At 41.0% G+C, this 27847-nt stretch overlaps 2 protein-coding genes across 2 annotated transcripts; both read right to left on the bottom strand.

Moving 5' to 3' along the window:
- Positions 1-1109: 1109 nt before the first annotated feature.
- fam181b (family with sequence similarity 181 member B) lies at positions 1110-4408 on the bottom strand. The gene has a single exon (XM_074640417.1). It carries the CDS (start codon positions 3866-3868, stop codon positions 2930-2932), a length of 939 nt encoding a protein of 312 aa, XP_074496518.1. The 5' UTR covers positions 3869-4408; the 3' UTR covers positions 1110-2929.
- Positions 4409-7693: 3285 nt separating this feature from the next.
- On the bottom strand, positions 7694-26968 carry prcp (prolylcarboxypeptidase (angiotensinase C)). The gene is made up of 9 exons (XM_074640416.1): positions 26477-26968; positions 19794-19934; positions 19609-19710; positions 18472-18653; positions 17999-18156; positions 14745-14917; positions 11991-12158; positions 11689-11876; positions 7694-8626 (listed from the first exon to the last, which is right to left on the bottom strand). Exons 1-9 carry the CDS (start codon positions 26657-26659, stop codon positions 8404-8406), a joined length of 1518 nt encoding a protein of 505 aa, XP_074496517.1. The 5' UTR covers positions 26660-26968; the 3' UTR covers positions 7694-8403.
- Positions 26969-27847: the final 879 nt, after the last annotated feature.

Here is a 27847-nt window from a genome sequence, read left to right as displayed (position 1 = left end):
TCAACTGAAAAGCTAAAGTAGTTGCATTATATTTCTGAAAGTTTTGAAAAAAATGATAAAGTGTAAGGACTTCCCGTGATTTGACATCCATCTTCTATAGTTCCTTGCCGATGCTGAAACAGCTGGATATCACAGGAAAAGTATCTTTGTGTTATTAGAAAAGACTTAAAGGAACAGTGTGTAAAAAATTAGGGGGATCTATTGGCAGAAATGGAATATAATATAATAAGTATGTTTTCTGTAGTGTATAATAACCTGATAACGTTACTCGCTCTCATCGCCCTCTCTCTCTTGCTTCACCACTCACTTCCCCCGTACACACACACACACCACGCACTGGCTCTGCCCCAAATGACCTCGATATACTCATACAACAACTGGCTCTAGAGAAGCAATCTCCTCACTTCACTGCTAGATACTGCCAGATCCTACACACTCGACCTTTAAATAATGTTCTTGTCAGAATGTCTCTAATTTTGTAACAGGAACTAGGATGTTCTCATTGCTTTTACACAAAAAATACGCAGGCCCCATAACATGCCAATTTTGTTGTCATTTAGTTTAGTTAGTAACTTTAAGGCCGCAGTCTCATACAATGTGAATATCATTTTGTTCCCACCCACTGCACATTCAAGAGCTCACCATGCAGACTTTAGACGGCTCTGGGTGCGTTCCAAATCACATACTTTTTCTTTTTACTTTTAGTACGTCCTGCAGCTGCCCTTACAAAGTACATGCTGTTGCATGTAGTGTGCATGCAATTGGGACATACTACTTCGTCATAACATTGCACTTTGAACTTTGACCCTCTCGGTCATATATCCGCTGTGCAGAGGATTGTGGGTCAGAATAGCCAGAAAAGCATGCACGCTCGCATACTGCAAAATGGGACCGGATGTAGTAGGACATCCTGGTATTTTTGGCATACTGCATTTGACATGCTATATATTGGGGCAAACAAAAATATTTTCCGGCATACTAAATAGTATAGCATGAGTATTGGAATGCACAGAGAATTTCTGCACTATGATGAGGTTTGCCTCCATGTTAGAAGGTAAATGAATGAACCCTCAACAGCCAGCAGAGGGTGATATTAATGTATACTGTTCGTAGGGTATTCACATGTCCAGGGAGAGATCTCCTGTGAGAAGGTTATAAATTGGGAGGAAGTTTAGATCCCAGCCAACTTAATGTAAAAACTGCAGGAAATGAATGGACCCTCTCAATTATCAGCAATTATTAGCACAATGCCCATATAAACATTTAGCCACCAAATGGACCAGTGGAGTGGTGTGGTAAAAACGTGTGAATTTAATTTAAATGAATGTCACACGTCCTCCATCTTCGCTCATTAGTGGAAATAAGAACATGTTTGTTGAAACGTCGCAAAGTTAATTAAGGGCAATGATGTTAAGAGGTTTAACATTTACATGAACTTTCAGTTTTCTAATCTCACAACACTTTGAGGTGTTTATGTCGCGCAGAGTGTTTACCAGCCGGCACAGTCCCAGAAGAGATGTAAAATTAATCATGCAGCGCTGAATTCTTTCCTTTGGTCCAACATCTCGACTAATGTGACTGGAATTCCAATTTATTGAACCAGACACAAACAAAACACGTTGGTATAACCAGCATTGGGTTTACAGTAAATGGTCTCTTCAATACGAGTACACATATTAGAGAGAATTCTATATATTATATCATTTAAATACATTCTGTGACTAGAACAATTACAAACACCTGTATGATGTAACACAATGCAATGTGTCAGCCCTGAAGGAAATACTACTTTTTCTTTATTGTTTGTGTGTTGAATCAACTCTGTCATAGTTTATTTGAAGACAGTTGCATCGGATTGCATTCAAATATTAAATCTTCATTTATAAAGCACCATGGTTACAAAGTGTTTCACAGTTAAAGAAAGATGAGAAAAGCATTAAATAAATACAACAAACTAGCAAGAATTGTTAAACAGATAAGAAAAAATCAGGGCAATGAAGCACCAATAAAAATATTTTGAGTTGTGTTTTTGCTTTGTACGCTCTTGTATTCTGATAATCACACCTCAACAAGCACGATTAGTGATGAGCACAAAAATAGAGACTGTTGTCACGGTAATAAAGACCAGCTTTATTTTGTCCTCTTACAATAGCTAGATACATTTAAGGCTTTTCCAACAAAATGGATACAAGTGGAAAATCATTTCCGAGCTGTAAAATGTAGTAAAACAAACATAGCATCTCACCTTGTTGTAATAAGCATTTCAGCAGAATGAGTTTTCCCCTCTACACAGTACAGTTACTTACAGGAACGAAAAAGTGCCTCGCTGAGAGATTGTTGCAGCATGTTTTGTCAAATGTGACAAACAGTTCTATAATATCATTTTCTAGCAATCAGTGATGTTTAGTGGACTAAACCAACAACTATTTCTGCAGCATGTAAGTCTTCTTTTTGTAAAATATGTTAGAATGAAATGTCTTCAGATTAATAAGTTACATCCTAATGAACAGACTCACACAGCTGGCAAAACTGAAGCTTACCCCCAAAGTCAGATATATTTTCATTCAGAGTGTCATTAGAAATTTGCCTGAGATAAAGAAAATAATAACCACATGATAAACAGAACAGTGTAGTAAATGAAACTGGGATGGTGAAAAGTAGGCCTACATGGTATGCATTTACTTGAGAAGCTTTGGACATTTGTTTATGAAAGACAGCATTTTAAGTTCCTTGTTTCTCTCGGGGAAAGTGAAACACATTGTTGCTGTCGAGAGGGAATGATTCAAATGATTTAAATCCAGTTGCAATATTACTTCCACAACAGATAAAACAAATATGACACAGTAATATGCAACTCTCTTAGACTATTGTTAAACCTGTCACAGCAATTGTATCTGCTTTACCAGCACTTCTAAGAATTGTCAGTTTCTCATAGAGATGAATAATTAGCTCTGTTATAACCACCACTTAAATCATAAGTGACCTGAGGTATGGAGCAGTCTGTGAAGAAGTTGGGGAAGGCCAAAGTGCACAGTGCGCTGTCCTCTATGGACCCAGCAGCAGCCTCAGAGGGACAGTAGACCGGAGGCTGGGTTGGGCCTGGTTTCTTAGAGGGTCCTGAGCAGCTAGTCCAGGGCTCAGAGTAGAGGAGACCACCGATTAAAGGGTGCCCATCATAGGAAGCGGGATCCGGGCCTCCCATCTCTTGCTGCACCCGGACAGGCATACTTTGATAAAGGTCCTGGTCACTGACCATGTTGCTGTAATCGGGCCCTAAGAGCTCAAAAAACTCTGCAGCCTCGGGATTGCCTCGTTCCAAGTCCTTCAGGGTCATCCCAGATGTGGAGCTGACTTTGGAGCAGTTGGCAGGCTCAGTGAAGAAAGAGGGGGGCAGATTGCGATGCCTCAGGGGTGGCTTCTTGGCTTTTTCACCCCTTATATCCTTCACAGGGCTGAAGAGGGCTGCCAAACTCTTGCTCTGTAAGTTGGCCTGGACCCCATCACGTTTGGGCAGAGGTTTGCTCTGCAAGGGCTGAGCCAGGGGGGAGCCCTGTCTTTTAACCGGGGGCTCTGCTACGTTTCCCGGAGTTATAATGCCCGTGCACCTTTTGATCTGCTTCTGGAGATACTTCCGGTGGTTGACTTTCCTCTTGGATTTCACAGGCTTGTCCAGAGCCAGCTTGATATTGCTGGAGGCTGAGTCTATGAAGCTCAGCAAGTCCCTAGTGGTCTCTTTGTAGTCCTCATCATTTTCTGCCTCACCGAGGAGACTCCCATCCAGACTTTTCTCCACGTCGTACTCCATCACAGAACCAGGGAAGCAGAAATTCATGAACTGAGGGTTCATGATTGCAGTCTGAACAGCCATTACTCTGTTGAGCCCGGCGGCTACACCTGTGGCATCCACTGTGATCCCTGAACCAAAAGTTTCTTCAGAGCATGTCTTTTTTCCTCTGATAAACACTTGGTCCTGATGCTGCTCATGAAGTTGCTGTAAACATTCCAGAGTAGAAGTGACGGGCTCGGAGGAAGGCAGGGAGATCTTTCGGGGGGCTGGACTAATGATGTCAGAACATCAAAGAGGAGGGGCGAAGAGACCGCAGGACTTAACTCTTTGCTTGTGCCTGACCACCTGCATCTAAGAGGGATTTGTCTGAAATTCCCTGCTGAGTTGAAGACAATAACCTCTGTCAGAACTCTCCCCCTCTAGTTTAACTGTTTGTGTGTGCTCTGAACCAAAAGCGCTTTCATGAAACTGGAGGATATTACTGTAACAGGGAGCAGAAAAGCCTTTAAAATCCTGATGGACAGAGTATTTTTGCTGGCTAGAATTGATATACCAAAATCTCTGTTAAACTGAACTTAAGAAAATATTCTATTTTGTTATACTTTATTATTATTATCCTTATATATATTATATTATTTTATTTTTGCCCCCCCCCCCCCCTCTTCGGAGGACTAAATTTACTTATTCTTTTTCAAATTAGTAGCCAATGAAGGAAATACATGATTATTAAACAAACCACATTTAAACTCCAGGAAGAGCAGTTGATGTATCTGCATCAACTAATGGGGATCTTAATAAATACATTTGATAAAGTTAAAGTTAAATATTCCACTAAATCCTCAACTAATGAGTGTCATTATTCACACCATTCCTGCTTGCTTTTCAAAACATTATTACGCTATTCAATCATCATGCCTACTTATGCGTTTCCTGTCTGGATTATCAAATAGAAGTTAACTTGTAATCTAATTATTGTTCATTTAGGCACTGAAACAAACCCAACTATCAAATGAAGGCTATAAAGTAGTGAGAAAGGCTTCTTTTCTGTGGGAAAATCGTTGTGCCCAAACAGATGCCACTATTAGGGAGAATCTTCCCAACTGCTTGCTTGTGTCTTAATCTGCTCATGGCAAAAGTTGATTTCTAGTGCATTCCCAGGCCAGTGGGAATTTCTGCCCTGGCCTGACAACTATTATGGGCTGCCTTTGACATAAAGCCCTACAGGGTCTAAATAGCCTCTATTCTTCGCCCGGCAGTGAAAGGGAGCTTTGTGCCAGAGATTCATTAAATTGCACCTCACAGCCCCTTCGTAAAATGGGTCTCAATAATGAACAGTCGATTTAACTAGAAAAGCTGCCGGAGCTGTTAAATTAAAGGGGAATAAAGTGCAGTTCAGGCTCAGTGTGCCAGAAGAAATGTTGACCTTAAGAAATCCTGGGTATGAAACTTCTGTTGTAAACAATAACGTATTTACAGGAAGTTTCTTGGCCAGCAGTGAATACAACGGAGGATGTGTCCAACAGCCAGACTGTTATGTTGCCAGCACTTATCCCAATTTAAGTGGAATTTCAACTGGATTTCAAGTGAATGGACTGTTAGGCATAGTTTACAATAAAAATGTGTAACTTTTTGCACATAATTTCTATTTGTGTGCCAGAGAATGCAGAAGTCTCCATCTGATCACATTCAAAATCTTCATTTATGATTTTAAGTTAAGTGATTCTGCAGCTGAATAATTGAAAGGAGATCCCTCCTCTTTCAAAAGTGCATGTTGAGGTGAGGCAGTGACTCATTTAAGAGTTGGAGCCGAGGGGATGAAAAGAAAAGTGTGAAGCAGCGAGGGAGTGAGGCCGTTAAAAACTCTTTCTTATGTTAATTCCTGGGGAGAAAAGGGGACAGTGAAAGTGATAGCGCTGATCTAATTATCTGTGGCCCAACACAAGTCTGTGACTGAAAAGAAATCCAGAAAAACTCAAATCTATGAGCAACAAATGGTTACAAAGTAAAGAATATCTCTTTATACAGCTGACCTTCTGATATTACCTAGAAAAAAAACACAAGAATTCATGTGTGGGAACTGCAGAGTCATTTCACCTGCCATTACAGTCAGGCATTTATTTTTAAATTCAAAGCTTTTAGTTCATTACATGATAAGTGTAGGAGGGAAATGGAGGTCAGCTGAAACCATATCACAACATCTCATGAATTCAGAGGAGGAGTACTGAGCTTTTAACGCCTGCCCAAACTGATTCGGCCTCTCTCTCTTTGCTAGCAGCACAATTTTGGCAAAGTGACATCATCACAGTCGTGGCAGCTATATCCCCCTTTTTTTCCAGTCAAGGGGCTTTGGCTTTTGTGCTGGTGGGTCATTCACATCACAGAGCCTGACGCACAGACCCCGGAAACAAGTTTCTATTGTTGCATAAAGGCTGCGAGGGCGAGAGGGGATGGGCTGAGGCAGAGCAGCTCGGAAAGAAATATAGGAACTGAGAGCTTTGGATTCGTTTCCACTCTCAAGGCATTAAGTGTAAATTTAGTTTTTAAATTCCTATAATGGACCAGCGTTTATTTTAGCATTAATCACAGAGGTCAAACTACAGATTGAATTTTCAAAAACTCATTATGTTTGGAGCTTTGGAGAATTTTAATTTGGAGAAAATCATTAGTAATCTGATGCGCCTTTTCCCACAACCAAATTGTTACAGATCCATATTGTTCAGATATTGTTAAACACCAGGCAGTCCCTGAGAATTTACTTATTCAGCAGCACCCAACTCCAAGGGAGCGGGGTGCTCGGTGCAACGTGATGTGACACACACAGGCTTAATCTCTTCCTACTACTGTGTGGTCCCTGTCTGAGCAGGGACGTACTCGGAGTTTGGGGTCGAGAGAATACTAATAACACCTTTGATTGATGGCCGGTGTCAGAGACTAAGAAAAGCCTGGCAAAATTAATGACCTCTCAAAGTCCTGAGAAAAAAGTTTAAGGACGGCATTTAGTGGCGGAGACCCCGTCCTCCCCCATGTTTAGCTATGTTTCTTTCTACTGGGGCGTCTGAAATCCAGTCAAGCCTGTGACAAAATGTTGGGAAGTCAGGCTTTGTGTCGCCCGGTAGAAAATCAACCCACATACCAGTGCAGGACATGTTACCCCGTCTGCTTCACAAAGTCATGTCATGTCAGGAATGTTTGATTTAACAGAAGGGGGGAGGAAAAGAAACGGCCAGAATAGTTCAAAAGACGTGTTTTCATTGCCAGTCAAAGTGTTTTAGTCTTAGTATTTCAGGAGTCTTTTAGATTGACTTAAAAAAACGAAAAAAAAAAACTGTGACTTCATGGTGAACTACAAAAGACTTCTTGGTCCCTGCCGACTCCCGCATCCACTCTTAACCTTCCATCAACCCTTCTCAACCTCTCCGGCACCCCAGGAGTTGTATTAATAATATTACTAGCAGGGGGGAACAAACCAGGTCTATGGGCTGCCTCGGTGCTGCAATTTAGAGCTTTAATGGCAGCCAGTGAATGAATGCGTGCCAGGGGGAATCCCACAGGTTGGTCCACGGGGGTGAGGTCAGCAGGCGGAGCTGCAATAATCTCCCACCACTGACTTTATTGGCCTCCTCCGATTGGGTTTTTATTAAATCTCAGGCACATGCGATTGTTCCTGCTACGTAGGAAGTAACTTAAAAGCCTCAGTCTCTCTAAAACGTGACAAAGAGTCGGCTTGACAGAGCAACAGTACATCCATATATGATCAAAAGACAATTAGAAAGATTATATGACAATATCATTAGTAGCTTTTTTTAATTAGTTTCACTGGAAGACGTGTTTTCTGGGAATGACAGCATATTAAATAAAGGTGGTATGAGACATAAATAGAACACTTAAAGAGTGAGGAAGGCACTGTTGTCTGTGAACAATAAGTTTAATATTACACTCTGTGCAGAGGACATTTACAACTTTTCTCCTGACACTTCTTTAAGTGTTAAGAAGCTTATTTTGAAAGAGCAAATACACCTGAGTGATAACAACGGCTAATCAACAAGACTGACAACAACAAAGACATAAGGGGTGTCAATTTGTAAATGATGAAACTAAAAGACAAAAATGAAAGTAAAGATTTGAATGAATGAATGTATCCCTGATTGTAACACTGACTGACAACAAACTGGGGAAAAAACTAAATGAGGATGATCCAGTCTTTTGATGACGATAATGTGATTAAGAAAGAAAGTCAATCTCATTTGATCTCATAATGCAGTACCTCTCCGAGCCCTTAGATATATTTATAGTTTGGCATAAAGAAATGGAGTGTGTCTCATTTAGGTGAAAGAAGATTGCAGTCTGATACTCCAGCACTGAACATGGCTACATGATTAAGCTTAAAACACTCTCACGTGATTAATGACATTATTAAAATCAAGTGTTGTGTTAACATTTTTAAATAAAAATGTCATCATTCATTGTTAAAAAAAATCATCCCCAACATTCATTTAAAAAAAGGCACAAACTTTGGCATGATGATGCAGAGAGCACCCTGTGAAATACCGTGTAACGCTGATTAAAGCTATATATGCAACCCCGGTTGGGTCACACTGGGCTGCTTTTATAGAGGACTAGGGGGTTGATGCAGTTTGAGGTGTCTTTTTAGCCTGACTGATCCACTCTCGAAAATACATCACCTCTAACGCCCGGGCCACGCGTACTGAAGGTGGGTCATGGTCATTGCTGTAGCGGAGGTCCAAGTGGTGGGCTCCGTCGGGAATCAGAACAGAAACCAGAGAATCTGTTATGTTGGAAGTCACTCCACCAGCCGACCATGGGTCCAGTCCTCCGTTACTGAAACACAACAGCAGAGACAGTGAGCACTGGAAATATATGATCAGACACCACATGTGTACCACATATTAGGCTGTTCATTTAGAGCCACACAATAACATCATTGGTGACTTTTGGTAGAATTGTTTGTATAAACAAAGTATAAAGTGTATAAAGTAGGGCTGGCAAAGTTAACGCGATAATAACATGTTAACGCAAATTTGTTTTAACGCCACTAATTTCTTTAACGCGACTTCTGATTTTGAGGTTGTAATTTTATAGCTATAGTGAAGATACTGGCATCATATGAAACTAGAAAACCTAAGGAATCCATTGGTATCAACCATGTCATACTAGCTTGTTGCAAAGGAGGCTAAATAACGCTTCAAACTTCCACTAAATTTTGGCGAGGAAAAAATGAACATTTTCAAAGGGGTCCCTTGACCTCTGACCTCAAGATATGTGAACAATAATGGGTTCTATGGGTACCCACGAGTCTCCCCTTTACAGACATGCCCACTTTATGATAATCACATGCAGTTTGGGGCAAGTCATAGTCAAGTCAGCACACTGACACACTGACAGCTGTTGTTGCCTGTTGAGATTGAGTTTGCCATGTTATGACTTGATCATATTGTTTATGCTAAATGCAGTACCTGTGAGGGTTTCTGGGCGATATTTGTCATTGTTTTGTGTTGTTAATTGATTTCCAATAATAAATATATACATACATTTGCATAGGCAAGCATATTTGCCCACTACCATGTTGATAAGAGTATTAAATACTTGACAAATCTCCCTTTAAGGTACATTTTGATCAGATAAAACGTCAGATTAATTTGCGATTAATCGTGATCGACTATGGTCAATCATGCGATTCATTTTGATTAAATATTTTAATCGATTGACAGCCCTAGTATAAAGTAAATTAATTTATTATTCATAAAAAATTTTATGTTGCCTACAGGGCTGCGTCAACTTCACAAGTAAGTCAGTTTACTTAAATAGCACTTTTCAACACCAGAACTTCCCAATAAAAAAGATAATGGACATAAAATACAGATTTAAGAAGAGTAAAAACATCATAGAATGTGCTTTAATATTAACTGACTAAACCACCGCTGCATATGGTTGTATGTCAATATCTGTCACCCTCCCACATGGTCTGTTAGTTACAAATTAAAACTGCTGGTCCTTTTTGTCAGTGCTGTTTTTTACATGATTGGCATGTTATGATGTTTTTTTTTGAGTTGCTTTGAAAACTCACATATAAAAGTTCTGATTGCCAGACGTTTTTATAGCTTGACAAAAGCTGCTAATTGGTATTCAACCTATTCAGACCCACCTTAGTGTTTGTGATTGAGCCACACCAGAGTCGGTGCTTTTTCATTTAAGTTTTACAAACTTGTGTCTACTACCTCCTGTGGCTACCCAGGTGGGTACTCAAAATCAGCACTTCAATGGCTTTCACTGCACCAGACAAACCCAGAAGAAACAGAACATTTCAAAATATACCTGCAAAAAGATACAACCGTCACCTGTTACATCCGTTATAAAGTAACAAACCCAGTCCTGGTTCATTACATTATCGAGCAATGGGCAAAGTTCATGAAATATAAACTCATTTTATTACATTTGGACAAGCTCTTTTGCCACATGTCCAGCTGAAAAACTTTAGTAGGTCTACTATATGTAGCAAAGCATTGCTGGGATGGTGGAGTGAATGAAATATACATTTCAGTCTTCATACATTTCTAATCCTTTTGTAAATGTATATTATCATATTAGATAGCACAATGTAGTCTAATATATGATAAATGAGTGTTGACTGACAGATACTGCAAATCTGTATGTTGTCTGTATGTTTTTGCATACATTAAAGCTCCACATAACATAACAATTTATCATTTAACAAAGGTAAACATGCTGTATGTACTATATTTACACCATATTATTCCAAAAACATGCATCATTCTGTGACATTTGACCTTTTTGCACACATTGATGATGCCACTATCATCCCCTCACTCTGGCACTGTTCAGACCTGGTAATAACATGCGTCCTCAGAGATCCGATCACAATTGGACAGCTTTGAGTACAGGTGTGAACGCACTCAAGACGCATTGATTTAGATCCGATCACTCAGACCACATTTTTAGCAGTGTGTACGTCAATGTGTCCTGGGCCACATTAAGGACCGCCTACACAACTGACATCCCGCTGGGATCCGCGGGGTCTCACTGTGCTCCTCATGTAAATAGACAGGCAGACATGAGGGCTTGTCTGCCTGGCAGCATGGAAACACCTTCTGTGCTCTACTGTATTCTGTCGGTACAACTGTATTTTATTAAAATGTATCGTATCTATAGACTACATATCTACAGACTATCAGACTAGACACGGGAAGTGCATTATTATCATACTGTCAGAGATGTGTCGGTGTTTTTGTTCCGCTGCTTTGCACGGAGCTGATGCCCGCTCTCATCCCCGGCTCTCTGAAGCTCTGTACACTGCTGATGCCTGGCAAAGGCAGCGGTGCAGGCGGCACGGAGGTCCCCGGAGGCCGCCGGTACAATAACCTTATACTTTGATGTTCATAAAATGTACCTGAATTCATGAATATGTAGAATATTACTACTGACATTCTTGTACCATTACATCACAAGGTCTGCTGTATTAGCCGTGTGTTTACTACGTGTTTAGAGCGGGGAAGTGAGATCGGATCACAAGTGGTCACTGGAGATGCATGTGGTGTGAACAGACGTACTTAAAGCTGTCCACTTGTGTTTCGGATCACTCAGTACGCATGTTAATACCAGGTCTGAACAGGGCCTCTATAGTCCTCTAGAGGTGTAACCCCCGCCCCCTGTCAAATTCTAGCACCTAAGCTAATTGGTATGCATTGCTCCCAGGTTGTGACCCAGGTTGTATCTGAACTGAGAATAACCCGTGTTGACTGGCTTGGTTTGAGCTGACAAAAGAAGGGTTGAATATGGGTCAGATAACCCTGGTCTGACCCTGGTCATTGGTGTGAAAGAAGTAGCAGAGCACCTTCTGCCTAAGTCAAACAAACCATGTTTACCTGAAGACGATGTTGCTGTGTGCGGCGATGTCCTTCGCCCCGTAGACCGTGCCAGCCCAGTCGGCTCGTGGCCTGACGCCAAACATGGCGTTACACTCGTCAGAAAAGGCCTTGAAGTTCCACTCCTCAGGTTCAAACATGTCCTGGACGCCATCTGTGCACATGGGCATCACCATCTCTGTGCAGGCCTGGGAAAAAGGGATTGAACACGTATTCATCGTGACAGGTAAAGCTGCCCACTGACACATCTGTGCTGCGATTTATTCAGCGAGACAGATCCCCCGCGCTCTGCGTTACCGCACCTGGTAGAACCAGCCGAGGAGGCCGAGGCTGCCGGTCGCCGTCTGAGATGTGTTGAGACAGGAAGCGCTTCCGGTGTAGTTGTAGTAGACCTTTGCTGCTTGGGAGACACCGTGCAGCAGCTGGTAGTCGGTCACAGTGGGATCCAAAGCAAGATACTTGCACACCACCTTGAAAACATAACACGTTAACAAGCAAAACACAAAAGAATTAATTAATGACAACATTACAGTTTAGGAAAGCTGTTAAAGCTATTAACAGCTTCGAGCGTTTTCTTTTTAAATAGCATTAAAGAGAAAAATATAAATATCTAATTTCCTTATATCCAAGGCTGTTTACAAGACTGGAGATTGCTTTCTTGTGGCCCATAAAGTGTTTTTCCACATAAAACGTGGTGGCGCCTGATTTGCATATGAAATTCCCTGGAATGAACTGGAATTTATTGCTCTAATCTTGGCACGAGAGGGAAAAGCGTTACTTAAAGCCAATGATGTAAATGATTTAAATGTAAAGGTTTTGCTCTCCTTACTACCATTTTGTTTGACCACGGTTGATTTCTCAGAATTAATAGCGTGGATGATAAATATTTGCGTTTGAGCTTGTGTTTAATTTCACTGCGTGTTGTTATGGTTGCAGCAGCAGAGTTGGCCGTGGCTGTTGTTCTGCGCTCTTTGTGAGGCAGAGAAACTGGGCTTTCTTGTTTGGAGGTTGGAGGGGAGCTGCGCTAGTGTGGAGTCTGTTACTAAGGCTTTTGTCTGCGGGCCGGGGAGGAGTTGGTGGTCGATGGATGAGGAGGGCCACAGACATGTCCAACCAAAGATTTATACCGTGAAAAAAAACACTGCAATTGCTCCAAAGCATCTTCTCCTTACTTTTCAGATAGGATTAGGCTTATACATTCATCTCTGCCAACAGATTTCCCTCCTCTAAGCCCTCAATACCCCGTTCTCACACTCACTCAGATAATCACATTAGCTTTGTCATTAAAAAAGCTCCTCTTTGCACCCACTGCCTAAACCGCTTAAACCACCCATAGGGGTCGCATACATTAAAGGCTTGGAGCCAAAAAACTCAAAATGACCATTTAGTGTTTATGTCACCTGACATGGTGCTGCTGGATCTATTCAGTAGCTAAATGATAAACAAATAGAAAAATGTATCACACTAGTTAAAGTTTTAGTGCGAGTCTGCTGTATGGGGCTCGTAGGGGTGTTGAGGCACCAAACAGAGAGTCGGGGGTCAATAGCAGAGCTTGGTTTATGCACGTGACGTGCCAAGGTGACTGGTAGAATACACTGCATCCAAGTCAATCAGCCTCCGCAAAACAGCCGCTATACTGTCACAAGCTCTTTCACATGAAAACAAAGGACGTTTTGTTATGCTGAGAGTTAAAAAAAAAAAAAAATTGCCACATTACATGATTGCAGTTTTTTTTTTGTTTTTTTTCAATGTTGGCAGGTTATGCGATTATTTTTTTCACACATCAAGTGCCTAGTGAAGTATTTGTTACAGTCTCATTCAAATGAGAGTGGTGGACCTTTGTTTTAATGGCCTCATGAGCTGCTCTGGGCAAATGTCCTCTTTCTGCGGTGCCATGTGAGCGTCCTAAGAAGAACACCTCAGAGATCTGACGGAGTGTGCAAATGAAAGGACCATTGGTACGGGGAGAAGAAAAGAACGGTGGCTTACTCGTAGCTGCTCATCTAAAGAATACTTCAAATCGAAAAGAAACTAGATCCTTATGAATATTAATGAAGTTAATTGACAGCTGTTGTAAACAAAAGCTTGGAAGACCACAACAAACACTTGCAGCACAATCGGCTGAATCGTACATTCACTTCAATTAAAGGACAGGCTGTCAGGCCAAATCAGGCGCTTAACTAAAGACAAACAAAATTTAAAGTTGCAATACAGTAAAGACCTTTGACAGTCAATCTATCTGAAGTTGAACTAGAACTTTAAATTAGGGCTTTTAATCGATTATAATATTTAATCGCGATTAATCGCACATTTTTTATCTCTTCAAAATGTACCTTAAAGGGAGATTTGTCAAGTATTTAATACTCTTATCAACATGGGAGTGGACAAATATGCTTGATTTAAGCAAATGTATGTATATATTTATTATTGGAAATCAATTAACAACACAAAACAATGACAGATATTGTCCAGAAACCCTGACAGGTACTGCATTTAGCATTAGAAAATATGCTCAAATCATAACAATGCAAACTGCAGCCCAACAGGCAACAACAGCTGTCAGTGTGTCAGTGTGCTGACTTGACTATGACTTGCCCCAAACTGCATGTGATTATCATAAAGTGGGCATGTCTGTAAAGGGGAGACTCGTGGGTACCCATAGAACCCATTTTCATTCACATATCTGGAGGTCAGAGGTCAAGAGACACCTTTGAAAATGGCCATGCCAGTTTTTCCTCGCCAAAATTTAGCACCAGTTTAGAGCGTTATTTAGCCTCCTTCACAACAAGCTAGTATGACATGGTTGGTTGGATTCCTTAGGTTTTTTCTAGTTTCATATGCCAGTATCTTCTAGCTTTAAAACTGAGCCCGCTACAACCTAAAAATCGCAAGCTGCGTTAATGCATTGAAGAAATTAGTGGCGTTAAAACAAATTTGCGTCAACGCGTTAACTTTGAACAGCCCTGTATTAAATGTTATTGGATATTTTTTGGTTTGGGTTTTCAAAATACTGTTTAGACTCTTAGAGGCAGTATTTTACTAGTGTCTGTTTGTACCTGGATCGGCCAGCGAGGAAGCGGCTGCAGGAAGTTTGCCTCGTAGGGGTAGTCCACCATAGCCAGATTCACCCAGGTCTCCTGAAGCCAGCTCTTGAAGGCGACGGCATCATTCTTGTTTTTAAGAGGGGCGCATAAACTGAATTCTTCTGACAGCCACTGAAGCCCAGACGCTTGTCAAAAGAGAGCAAAAAAGTATTCAATGTCACTACATTAGTAAATCCTTTTTCATGTGACTGCATTTATGTCTACTGCTGGGTGCTAAAATTTGACATTTGTCGTTTTATCCAACATAAAGCAAAGGTTATTTTGTTAGCGTTTAACGACTACAGCTCCCATGGGTCTTCACAGGTATGCTATCAAAACCTCATGATAGGTTCAGCTGCTAAATGCTAATAAAATAATCATTTTCTTATCGTGATTGAAGTGACAGGGTGCTCAAACTTAAGGAGTAAATATTCACTTAATTTAGAATATGTACAGAATACGTTAATGTTTCATCTTTTCAGAAGAGCGTGGTGGCAGAAACCCTCATGAAGAAACACAGAACTGAAAGCTAGTGGAACAGAAGAGAACTTTAGGTGGAGCAAATCCTCTGCTATTTACGGCTCTGCCATCAATTTCAGTGCTCAGAATCTCAAGTTTTTGGGACAGATGCTCACAGGAAAGATACACACAAGGTGACAACCAGCATCCATCTATTTCAAGCTTCTGGGTCGCCCAGATGTTTCCCATGTTTAATTGTATTTTGGCTGATAATGACAAATACCAGGCTATACTGTCACGGGATGTCATTCATAACGATTGTTGTGAATTTTCAATACAGCTTCTGAGTGCCCTGGCTCCAATACATGCCTGGCCTATGAGTGGAGTGACATTTTCTGTACACAAATATTCAAAAACATACAGCATGAGAATAAATATCTGATGTGGATGAAAGCGATGGGATAGATTGGTGCCACTTTCTAACAAGGCACCCTTTGTAAAGAATTTATAAGCTCTAACTAATGCCTTCATTCATTGTTGTTAATCATTCACTAATGTTTTATACAACAGTTATAAGCCATTAATAAGAAACACTTTTGGGTTGCCAGGTTGTGTAGTAGAGTTTATAGAACTAGATGTTTCAATCCCCCCCTCAATACCCTCCTGTCTTCATCTTGATACCCAGTTGCTGTCTTTCCTTTTGATCCAAAGCCTTTGCTGCTTTTTTTTGTTGCTGCATTTGACACAGACTTGATTGCTTGTTGGAGGGAGTGACCCCTCACCCCCATTTTATTCAACAGACTGGTCGTAGATGTTGCTACGAATCCCCTGCATCCCACTTCTACAGGGAATATTTTGGTTCCAGCTGTTGCCAGTTAATAAGTCCACTTATTAAATTGAAGTTTGCTTATTAACTTAAAGTAGAGATGCACTGATCCCTACTTTAAGTTAATAAGTTCACTTATTAACTTGAAGTTAACTTATTAACTTAAAGTAGGGATGCACTGATCCCGACTTAAAGTTAATAAGTTCACTTATTAACTTGAAGTTAACTTATTAACTTAAAGTAGGGATGCACTGATCCCGACTTAAAGTTAATAAGTTCACTTATTAAATTGAAGTTTGCTTATTAACTTAAAGTAGAGATGCACTGATCCCTACTTTAAGTTAATAAGTCCACTTATTAAATTGAAGTTTGCTTATTAACTTAAAGTAGAGATGCACTGATCCCTACTTTAAGTTAATAAGTCCACTTATTAACTTGAAGTTAACTTATTAACTTAAAGTAGGGATGCACTGATCCCGACTTAAAGTTAATAAGTTCACTTATTAACTTGAAGTTAACTTATTAACTTAAAGAAAGGATGAACTGATCCCGACTTTTTCAGTCCCAACACCGATAGCAATACCTGGGCTTTGGGTATCTACTGATACAGAGTACCGATAAATACATGGATTTAAATTAACTGAATGATACTTATTATCAAAATAATAAATTGTACACCAGCAACTTGGTAAACAGAAATTAAAATACCAGTATATAATATATATGGTATATAAACATAGAATTTAATTGAATAGATCTGCCCCATTCTCCCCGATATCCGATCAAGCTATTTTAGTCAGTATCGGCCCGATATCCGATCCGGTATCGGTGCATCCCTAACTTAAAGGATCTCTATACGGAATTCAGAGCATATCTATTGCCTCCATACAGCTCTCAACATGGCGACAGCTGAGCCGTCGGCTAGCAGCTAACGGTGCTAACAGCGCTAACAATGCTGACCGAGCTTACAGTGTTAACCTGGAAGGCAATTGGTGGGTGGGCGTTACCCTTCTGCGATGACGCCGTGGGTGCAGAGAAGACCGGCGGCCTCACATGCACTGACATGCACTAACATGCACGTGCGGCCGGCCCGACTATGTCAACAAAACACAGAGAAGCTCGGATTACAACACAGACAGAGGGAGTGTGACTTCATTCTCTGCTCAGGTAGACATTACTCTTCTGTATCATTACATAGCAAACAGTTGCTTGCTGCTATATTAATGCTCTATAAATCCCGCATATAGAACCTTTAATGTATTAAGTCATAATGACTTTAAGGGCTAATTTATGCTGGAGGAGGATTTTCTCTAACCTTGAAACCTGAAAGTTGTTCTTAATAATAGCTTATAACTGGTCTATAAAGCATTAAATGATTTAATAACAATAAATCAAGCCATTAATTACAGCTTATAAACCCTTTATAAGGAGTACCTTATTAGAAAGTGGTATCAACTTTTTTTATTGGTGTACTGTTAACACTAACGGTGTGATAGGAATAAAAAGTAGCACTCAATTCAGTAAAGCTTACTCCTACAGTTTAAGCTGGTGAAAATGGAAAAGGTACCAGGGGATCCTGTGGGCACACTTTCTTATTCAGATCTGAGCGGAATACTAAAGAACTAAGGTAGTCTGAGTTATAGAGGTTGTAAATTTTATGGATCCACACATTACAATCTGTCCTCTGCGGAGAGGCTCCAGACTTTATACCCACTTTATACAACAAGTTTTAGTAACAGCTGTCTGGTTGCAGGCTTTAGTAGACAATTAATCAAACTCACAAATGTAGACACTATGGACAAACGTGTAGGAACTCTTAAAATCCAGGGAGCCTTCCTCATATAGAAGATGAAACATGGTTAATTTAGCATTCTGAATAATTCAAATGTACAATATGACGGATAAGATAAATCATCTTGACCATCTTGACTGTGCGACTTACCAGTGGAAGAGACGTTGTTAATAGCCTTCCAAGACTTTCTGATGTTTGCATCACAGTTATAGCCGCTGCTGGCAAAGTCCTGTGTGACTATTTTGTAGAAGTCTCCACATGGCACCATACCAGGGAACTGCCATATTGGTGCGGAGGCTGCCAGAGCTCTGAAATACAATAAGAAGCAAAAACATTTCCACTTTGCATTTCTCAAAATTACACAAGCTGCACATCCACTATCCTGGGTCATCTTTATAGAATTTGTGTAACATGTTTGCATAGTGATTACAAAGGAGTTGTAGAAGTCAATGGTTTGCTGATCATAGCATAGCAAGCCCTGTTGTTTGATTTCTAGGTCATGAAGCTAAAACCTTTCCTTTACCATTTGCTATGGTTTGGAGCTGCAAAATTATACAAAGTTTCCCGCTACATCTTTGGGAGAATCCAACCTGAAGGCCCGCAGACCTGTACTGATATCTTACCCAACAACTACATTGGGGTACTTCATCCTGAACCAGGCGGCGAGCATCCCTCCATAGGAACCTCCGACAGCGATGACGGGGCTCTGCTGAGCTCCAGGTAAAGAGCTCTTCAGGTTCTGAATCAGCACTGCAAAATCTGCCAGGGCCTGCTCTGAGGTCAGGTAGTTCAGGTGTTTGCCGTCCTGCAAGCGAATGACAAGTATTGTTGCAAAATTAGGTTTGAATGTCTGAAAAAAAGAATATATATACTAGGGCTGTCAAAGTTAACGCGATAATAACGCCTTAATGTAAATTTGTTTTAACGCCACTAATTTCTTTAACGCATTAACACAACTTGTGATTTTTAGGTTGTAGCGGGCTCAAGTGGAGATACTGGTATCATATGAAACTAGAAAACCTAAGGAATCCATTGGTACCAACAATGTCATACTAGCTTGCCGTGAAGGAGGCTAAATAACGCTCCAAAGTTACGCAACATTTTGGTGAGGAAAAACTGGCATGGCCATTTTCAAAGGGGTCCCTTGACCTCTGGATATGTGAATGTAAATGGGTTCTATGGGTACCCACGAGTCTCCCCTTTACAGACATGCCCACTTTATCATAATCACATGCAGTTTGGGGCAAGTCATAGTCAAGTCAGCACACTGACACACTGACAGCTGTTGTTGCCTGTTGGGCTGCAGTTTGCCATGTTATGATTTGAGCATAGTTTTTTTATGCTAAATGCAGTACCTGCGAGGGTTTCTGGACAATATTTATACAGTATATTTGCATAAAGGAAGCATATTTTAGTATTAAATACTTAAAAATCTCCCTTTAAGGTACATTTTGAACAGATAAAAAATGTGCGATTAACTATTTTAATCGATTGACAGCCCTTATATACAGTACATGTAAAATTATTTACTGGCACTGACAGCGAAATTTGACACCTTTAGCTAGCAAATACTAGAATTTCAGAATGGACACACACACACACACTCTTTTCGAATAAATATCTTAAAATATAAGGCATGCTTTTGTTAGTATTGTTAAATTTTTACTGGCTGGAAACAAAAAACATGTAATTAAACATATTTAATCAGATTTTAATCAGACTTAGATGTACTCCAAGTGTAACACTGCATCTTCACTTACGCTGTAAGAGTCTGGTCCAAATGGCAGGGACTCTCCATAGTAACGATGTTCTGCAAAAACCAGCATGGCGCCCAACTCCTCCGCAGTTTCCCACATGAAGCCCTACAGAGAAAACAATGACAGGTGTTGAATCAGAGTGAGAATCATGTGCAGTGTAAATACAAGGTCACACATGGGATACTTACAGTGTTGTTGCAGAACCAGGTGATGTCGCCTTCATTGCCAGTGTAGAACAAAATAGGTCCTCCAGGCTGCTGCCAGTGTTTGTCAGACACGAGGTATCTCTGTTTGAACGTGCCATCCTCTAGGAAACCAAAATGGTCGATCTAGAACAAATAAAAAAAATAAAACTAGTGCATAATCTTAAATGTACTCAAGTGATAACAGACATCATAATTGCTCTCAGAGTAGCCGAACAGTGCAACTTACTTACTTAAAGCTGCAGTCGGTAACTTTCAGCAAATATGATAAAAAGTTATATTTATAAAACGGTCACTATATCCTGACAGTAGTGCATGAGACAGATCATTTGTGGAAAAAAATCATGTTCCTCTGCCTCCTCCTAGTGCTCCTAATGGCATTTACAAGTTTCTACCACGCCCGCACAAAAACAGCAGCTGTCAATCAGTGATGGTGAAACTCCAATTTTTTCAGATTGTCAAATTAGGCAGTGCTGATCAATTATACATCAATATTCTGCATATGTTTCTCCTCAAATATTTTCAGAAACATCTTGTAGTGTACTGTTTAGCTGTTAAATGAGAAAGTTTGTGACCCGGTCGCCTTGTTGAGAACAGTTGAGGAAATACCAAGCACTGCCCGCCTCATTTTACAGCTAAACGGTACACTACAAGATGTTTCTGATGTTTCAGTCACATTTTAGTCATTTTTATCCTTCATAGTTTTAGTCTAGTTTTAGTCGACGACAACTCAAAACGTTTCAGTCCAGTTTTAGTCACCAAAAAGTCATTTGATTTGATGAAAAACACAGGCTGAATGATCAAGAATGCAGCTTTTCAGTTAGTGTGAGTCCTCCTGACTCCTGCTCATTAATGATGTTCAGTCACACCCACCGGTCTGTTAGGAGAGCCAATCTGCCCACCAGACATGTAAAAATATGCGTTACCGCTATAACCGCTAACTTTATGTATTTTAGTAGCACAATTGTCAGGATTGAGGTGTGAGACAAGAAGGACAGAGATGGCCTGAGCCCTGCTGCAGCTGCACGTTGTTGGTCGTCTCGTCATCGTCTCCAAAGGCCGTTGACGAACATATTTCGTCATAGTTTTTGTTAACGTAATTAACACTGTTACATTAACAGAATATTGATTCATATTTGATCAGCGCTGCCTAGTTTGACAGTTTGATCAGAGTTCCCAAGTTTTGCTAACAGTGATTGACCGCTGCTGTATAGACTCCTCGGCTCTGATTGGTTGTTTTCTTTCAGCGCTGTGAAATCTTGCAAATGCCACTCGGAGCACTAAGAGGAGGTAGATGAACATGATTTTTTGGGGGGGATTTTCTGTCTCATGCACTACTATATAGTGACAGTTTTATAAAAATCACTTTTTTTTATCAGAATTTGCTCAAAGTCACCGACTGCAGCTTTAAAAGTGCAACATGTAAACATCAAATTTAAATGTCTCTGGTGCATCGGTCACACTTGTTGAGAGAAAACTTAATGTGACAATTATTTGCTGACGTTAAAATCTACACATAGCATTTCAGAGGATGCAGTCCAGTGCACATAAACAGCTCTGAGCTGGGTGTGATCAACAGATATCTGGCCCGGTGCCAACTGTGGCGTTGTGAAACGACGGTCCCGAGGTTGGATTCGGGGGTAATTAGCCCCAATTTGTATTAAAATATGTTGGAGCCACTTTAAGGGATGCCACATTAGTTCCACTTTAGATGAGCTCCGAGATATCCCTTCCATCCAACCTCGGGGATTCTGGGGTGTCTTCCTCTTTCAACTCTATTTCCTGTATTCTTTATTAAACAAAAACAGAAAGAAACCAACAACTTCACAGAGAAGACGGCCCCGCGAGGCTGCCGAGTGTTGTCCAACCCTTGAAACGGCACCAACGCTTAATACAAAATGTTTCTGTTTTGTTTTTTCCCCCCTCCTCGCTCACTTCCCTCCTCAGTGGACACAAAGGAGGCAGCAATTTTATGAGCCAGTGACACCAAAAAGATTCTGGGGCCTCAATGTGTTCATTCAAGCCTCGACTCCTTAGCGCTTGGCAGTGCTTTTAAGTGCGAGGGGAGCATGAGACAGTTTAAAGGAGAAGTTCGGCAGTATGGCAGCAGAATAAGTTGCAGTTGTATCGGACATACAAAGTGTAATGTTAGCATTTTGTGAATAAAGCATTTAAGTTGCCGTATGTCCTTTAAAAAGAAAAATATATATATTTGTCACATTAGTTATTTTCTATTCATACCAGGGTTGTAAAATGGTAGAGTGGGAGTGAAACTCTTCAATTCTCGAAAGCCAAATTCTGTTGCAATGCAAACAGAAATATTCCTATAAACTAAAATGCCAAACTAAAGTGGTGGCGCTTCTCCAACAGGACCCCTGGTGAGTTCTGTATCACTTTCACCCACTCAGTATTCACATCACAAAAGCTTATTCTCACAAATCCACACCCTGACGAGTAGTGCCACCATGTGGTCACTGCAGGCAGCACTTTGTTCCAATTAAAATTCAGTTCACACACTGCACATCCACTGGAGCAGAACTTTAAGTATTCCACAAGAAAAGAGATTGCATCTGTTGTGTTACAGTCGAGCAAATGAAGACATGAGGGGGAAACAAGCAAAGCACAAGCTCCAGTAAACTACAACACTTAATTTGGAGGATGCTAAAAGGACACTTCCATTCATTGTCTGGAGGCAAAATGCATCCAAGAGGATTTCCTCTTCTAGATCACTCGGTGCTCTCCTCCTCACGGCAGCTTGTCCCACAGAGTGTGCAGAAAAAACGCAGCATGATTTAGGATTCTTTTGTAAAAATTCAAAAAAAGTCAGACTTGTTGCTACTGCGACTGAAAAGTCGATTACAGGGATTTTATTTGTTGTACTTGTCGAGAAGAAGCGAGCAATTTCTTGTTGATTGGCCAAAGAAAGCACATCAGACAAGACAATAGACGTCAGAAGGGAGGAAATGGTCTTTATCTTGTTGTCAGCGTGGCTGATTAGGCAGGATGTCGTGGGTTGGACCAGGTGTGGAGTATTGTGTCGCTTAATCCAAACACTGTTTTGTGCATACACATTGTAAATATTATACTTAGGACTGCAACTATCTGTTATTTTCTGCCAATTATTTATTGATTAATCAATTCAACGTTTGGTCTATAAAACATCAGAAAATAGTGAAAAATGCTCATCACACTTTCCTAGAGCCCAACGTGAAGGAATCAAATGTCTTGTTTTGTTTGAACAACAGTCCAAAACACAAAGATATTTAATCTACCAACTATGTAATACAAGGTTAAGCAGAAAATCCTCACATTTGAGAATCTGGCATCACACTGACTTAAAGGACCAGTGTGTAGCATTTCATCTATTAGCAGAAATGGAATATAATATTCAGAACTATGTTTTCATTAGTGTATAATAGTAGTAGTATAGAATGAGCCCTTCAAATCTACATAGGGAGAGGGTCCGCCATGTTTCTACAGGAGCCCAGAACGGACAAACCAAACACTGGCTCTAGAGAGAGCCTTTCATGTGTTTACGTTACCGGAAGGCCACCGTAGTTCTCCGACATGCTTGTGAAATTGCGGTAACGTAAAACCGTGGTACCGCCAGCCGCCGTCTGACTTTCGTAGCTCCTAAGGTTTCCAAATAATCCAGCCATGTAACCATCCATCCATTCGTGAAATGAACTTCAATTGCACACTTAAGGATCCCCCTTACCGCGGGAATATGAATAAACTCGGGCTCTATCTGGTAGGCGTGGAGAGGAGGTTGTGTTGCTCTCGCTCTATCTGTTTGGTGTGGAGAGGAGGTTGTGTTGCTCGAGCTCTATCTGGTTGGCGTGGAGAGGAGGTTGTGTTGCTAAGGCTCTATCTGGTTGGAGTGGAGAGGAGGTCGTGTTGCTCTGGCTCTATCTGTTTGGCGTGGAGAGGAGGTCGTGTTGCTCTGGCTCTATCTGTTTGGCGACGCCGGGAAGCTGCTTGACATCCTCCTGGATCCACCTTCTCACATATGTTCACATTACATGTATTTGCTCGAGCTCTATCTGGTTGGCGTGGAGAGGAGGTTGTGTTGCTCTGGCTCTATCTGGTTGGTGCGGAGAGGAGGTTGTGTTGCTCTGGCTCTATCTGTTTGGTGTGGAGAGGAGGTCGTGTTGCTCTGGCTCTATCTGTTTGGCGTGGAGAGGAGGTCGTGTTGCTCTGGCTCTATCTGTTTGGCGTGGAGAGGAGGTTGTGTTGCTCTGGCTCTATCTGTTTGGCGTGGAGAGGAGGTCGTGTTGCTCTCGCTCTATCTGTTTGGTGTGGAGAGGAGGTTGTGTTGCTCGAGCTCTATCTGGTTGGCGTGGAGAGGAGGTCGTGTTGCTCTGGCTCTATCTGGTTGGCGCGGAGAGAAGGTTGTGTTGTTCAGGCTCTATCTGGTTGGCGCGGAGAGGAGGTTGTGTTGCTCTGGCTCTATCTGTTTGGCATGGAGAGGAGGTCGTGTTGCTCTCGCTCTATCTGTTTGGTGTGGAGAGGAGGTTGTGTTGCTTGAGCTCTATCTGGTTGGCGACGCTGGGAAGCTGCTTGACATCTTCCTGGATCCACCTTCTCACATATGTTCACATTACATGTATTTGCTCAAGCTCTATCTGGTTGGCGTGGAGAGGAGGTTGTGTTGCTCTGGCTCTATCTGGTTGGCGCGGAGAGGAGGTTGTGTTGTTCAGGCTCTATCTGGTTGGCGCGGAGAGGACGTTGTGTTGCTCTGGCTCTATCTGGTTGGCGCGGAGAGGAGGTTGTGTTGCTCTGGCTCTATCTGTTTGGTGTGGAGAGGAGGTCGTGTTGCTCTGGCTCTATCTGTTTGGCGTGGAGAGGAGGTCGTGTTGCTCTGGCTCTATCTGTTTGGCGTGGAGAGGAGGTCGTGTTGCTCTGGCTCTATCTGTTTGGCCACGCCGGGAAGCTGCTTGACATCCTCCTGGATCCACCTTCTCACATATGTTCACATTACATGTATTTGTACATATGGATTGTCTATGTTGTATTTTCATTATGTTGTTACTCTGTACACACAACATCTATTACACGTCTGTCCATCCTGGAAGGGGGATCCCTCCTCTGTTGCTCTTCCTGAGGTTTCCTCAACTTTTTTCCCTGTTAAAAGTTTTTGGGGTTTTTCCTTATCAGATGTGAGGGTCGTACTGTAAAGGACAGAGGGTGTTGTATCCTGTACAGATTGTAAAGCCCCCTGAGGCAAATTTGTGATTTGTGATTTTGGGCTATACAAATAAAACTGACTTGACTTGATTAAAGTAGTGTTATTATGGTAAGGATGGCCTCTGAGCGAGGCGAATGGCGTTACCGCAGTTTTGCAATCAGCGGCTCATGTTACCGCAGTCTTGTAAAGGAAGGAGTGAGCAGATAGGTACTCAGTTGGTTGCAATCTGCAATCATACCACTCGATGCCACCAAATCCTACACACTGTACCTTTAAATTAGTAATCCATTATCAAAACAGCTTCAATGATGAATCAACAAATCATTGTGGCTCTAAATATACTAATATTCTGTGTTCTGCTAATATAGGCTACACTTAGTCTGTGTGTTATTCTAAAGTATTTATTAATCCTCTCATTAATACGACGTTGTTTGAAACAGTATCAGGGATTGTTTGACTTGATTGACTTTCTTATGGACTGGATTATCTTTTCTCAGCGTCAACAAACATGGATCTTGGAAAGTGCTTGCAAAGCTGGCCAATGTCCAACTTAGCAGGGAAACAGGTTTAAATATTCAACAGGGTTGAAAGTTAAAGGATAAATACAGACAGATACTGTGACTCTGTGAAGTTTGACTAAACATGTTCAGTCTTTAAATGATGGTAACGTAGTTGAGTTTACCTTTCACCGAATCCCTGACTACAGGAATAGCTCGGAGAGTAATTAAGACACAAACACAGTCTTGTGACTGGATGAGTCAGGTTCACATGTCACTAAACATGATGCTACGCTGCTGTACGCACCACCACATACACTCAACATGCAATCTGATTCTCCATGAAGTAACAGTAAATGGAAAATGTAAAGGCTGAATGAAGATCTGTCAACCCCCCCGAGGTAAAGTCTTTAACATTCACTGGGCCCTGGAGACCTTTTTAGGCAGGAAGCCAGAAGGGATAGTTACACTCTGCTGGCAGGAACACGCCAGCCAGTTGTGCTGGTTTTCCCTCCACTACAGGAAGCCTGAGGGAAACACCTATTGTTTGCCCAAACAACACATGAACAACTTCTACACAATTAAGTGCATTCATATTTTAGAAAGAGCAAGTGATGCAGATAACAGCAAACAATGAGCCCAAGTAATGTACAGTAGTGGTAAATAAAAAGGTCATAAATAATCAGTCAATTATATTTTCAGATGACTTTATGTGTTTTGTTTTGTAAAGATCCTACTGACATTATAACACCAGTCTGATCATATTTACTGTATTATCTTATTGTTTCAGACCAAATATGGTGATTATTTGTATCTATTTAAATTGTTACTTTTCTACATCACTAAGTGCAGCCCTTATAGGGTACAAACTAAACATTTAAAAGGGAAGTGAAACAGAAAGAAGTAAAAGAGGAAGAAACCAGTGCAAAACAAACTTGTAAAATACAGTTATAAGAAATGACAGAAACACTTTTTAAACTCACCTTCTGGTCCAAATATAACGTGTCATAGCTGATGGGGGTCTCAGTGGAGGAAGGTGAGCCACCGAGCCGGGTGAGGAGTTGTGGTTTGAGGGCGATCACATGTAAAGAGCCCAGAATGATGGTTAGGATGCATCGAGCTGCAGATCTGCTCTCCAGCAGCTGCGTCCTGACTCCAGCTCTCATTATTACTGCTACTGTCACACACACAACACACAGATCACAACACACTGGTCCTCAGCACAGCTCGCCTCATCATCTCTTTCTCTCTGCTTGCACTGGGAGGAACAGACCTGTCCCGTCAGAGAGAGGAAGTGAGACTGTCCTGTCAGCAGATCAGGAGGTGTTGTGAGACAGAGTGTGACCTACATGTAGCAGCAGAGCAGAGACAGGAACAGGAAGCATCGGGCTCAACGTCTTCCCAATGTTTCAACAACTTTAATATAACTGTAGCCGACCGGCTAGCAGTCAGCAGAAAGCAGATGGTTCCTGTAAATACAGTCGCAAGGGTTGATGGGAGTCTGAGTTCCATAGTGTGCACATTGATTCTGCACCGGAAACTGCTTTAACCATGGAGGTATCTGCGGCTTTAACACACCCAAATCATGCGGCATCATCACTACCGAGCAGCTACCGAGGCGTTGTTGCGTTTGCTTCGAGCGCTTTTGTGTTGCCACGGTGTATAGCTATACTTCTTTGGTGCTTTTATTTTGAAAGAATATACTGGAAATTTTAAATCAAGCGTCAAGTAATAAAAAGTAGTCTGTTTTTTTACCTGTTTATTTAACAAATAATATAACAGCAACTAGCCTGCTTATTTACCTGTTTATTTAACAGTTAACACTGATTTACCAAATATTTATATTTTTAATTAATATATGATTATTATTAGTATTATTATTATTATATGGTTCTTGTATTATTGTATACATACATGACAAAGTTCTTTGTTTATGATAAAGATTAGTTTTTTAAAAGGTAGGAGTCCCTCATCAGTCTTATTATAGTCTTTGCGCGGTGGAGATGAGCTGTGATTTAACATCAAGAGTGTTTTACTGCCCTCTAGTGGTCACTGTGAGGAACTTGCAATATTAAAAGAGTTGCAACTATGTTAACATACTTGCAAATCAAATGACACTTTTGGGAAATGTAAACTTTCTTAGCACATTACATGATGCAGGGCTTTACATTGTTTTATAACAAAGTATACATTAGAAATACCGATACTATTATCAACACATAAATGCCTTATTGATACCTCAAAAGAATATAATCAGTATTGATAACTGTATTATTCCTACTAATTGTTAAGTCTGCAACGGTAGTTTAACTATTGCTTTAAGGCAGTTCCTACCTGTGACCACTGGAGGGCAG

The sequence above is a fragment of the Sebastes fasciatus genome, chromosome 7, assembly GCF_043250625.1.
Source record: "Sebastes fasciatus isolate fSebFas1 chromosome 7, fSebFas1.pri, whole genome shotgun sequence".
NCBI lineage: Eukaryota > Metazoa > Chordata > Actinopteri > Perciformes > Sebastidae > Sebastes > Sebastes fasciatus.
Note: the sequence above shows the minus strand (reverse complement) of the source record. Positions and strands in the feature narration are given on the sequence as shown.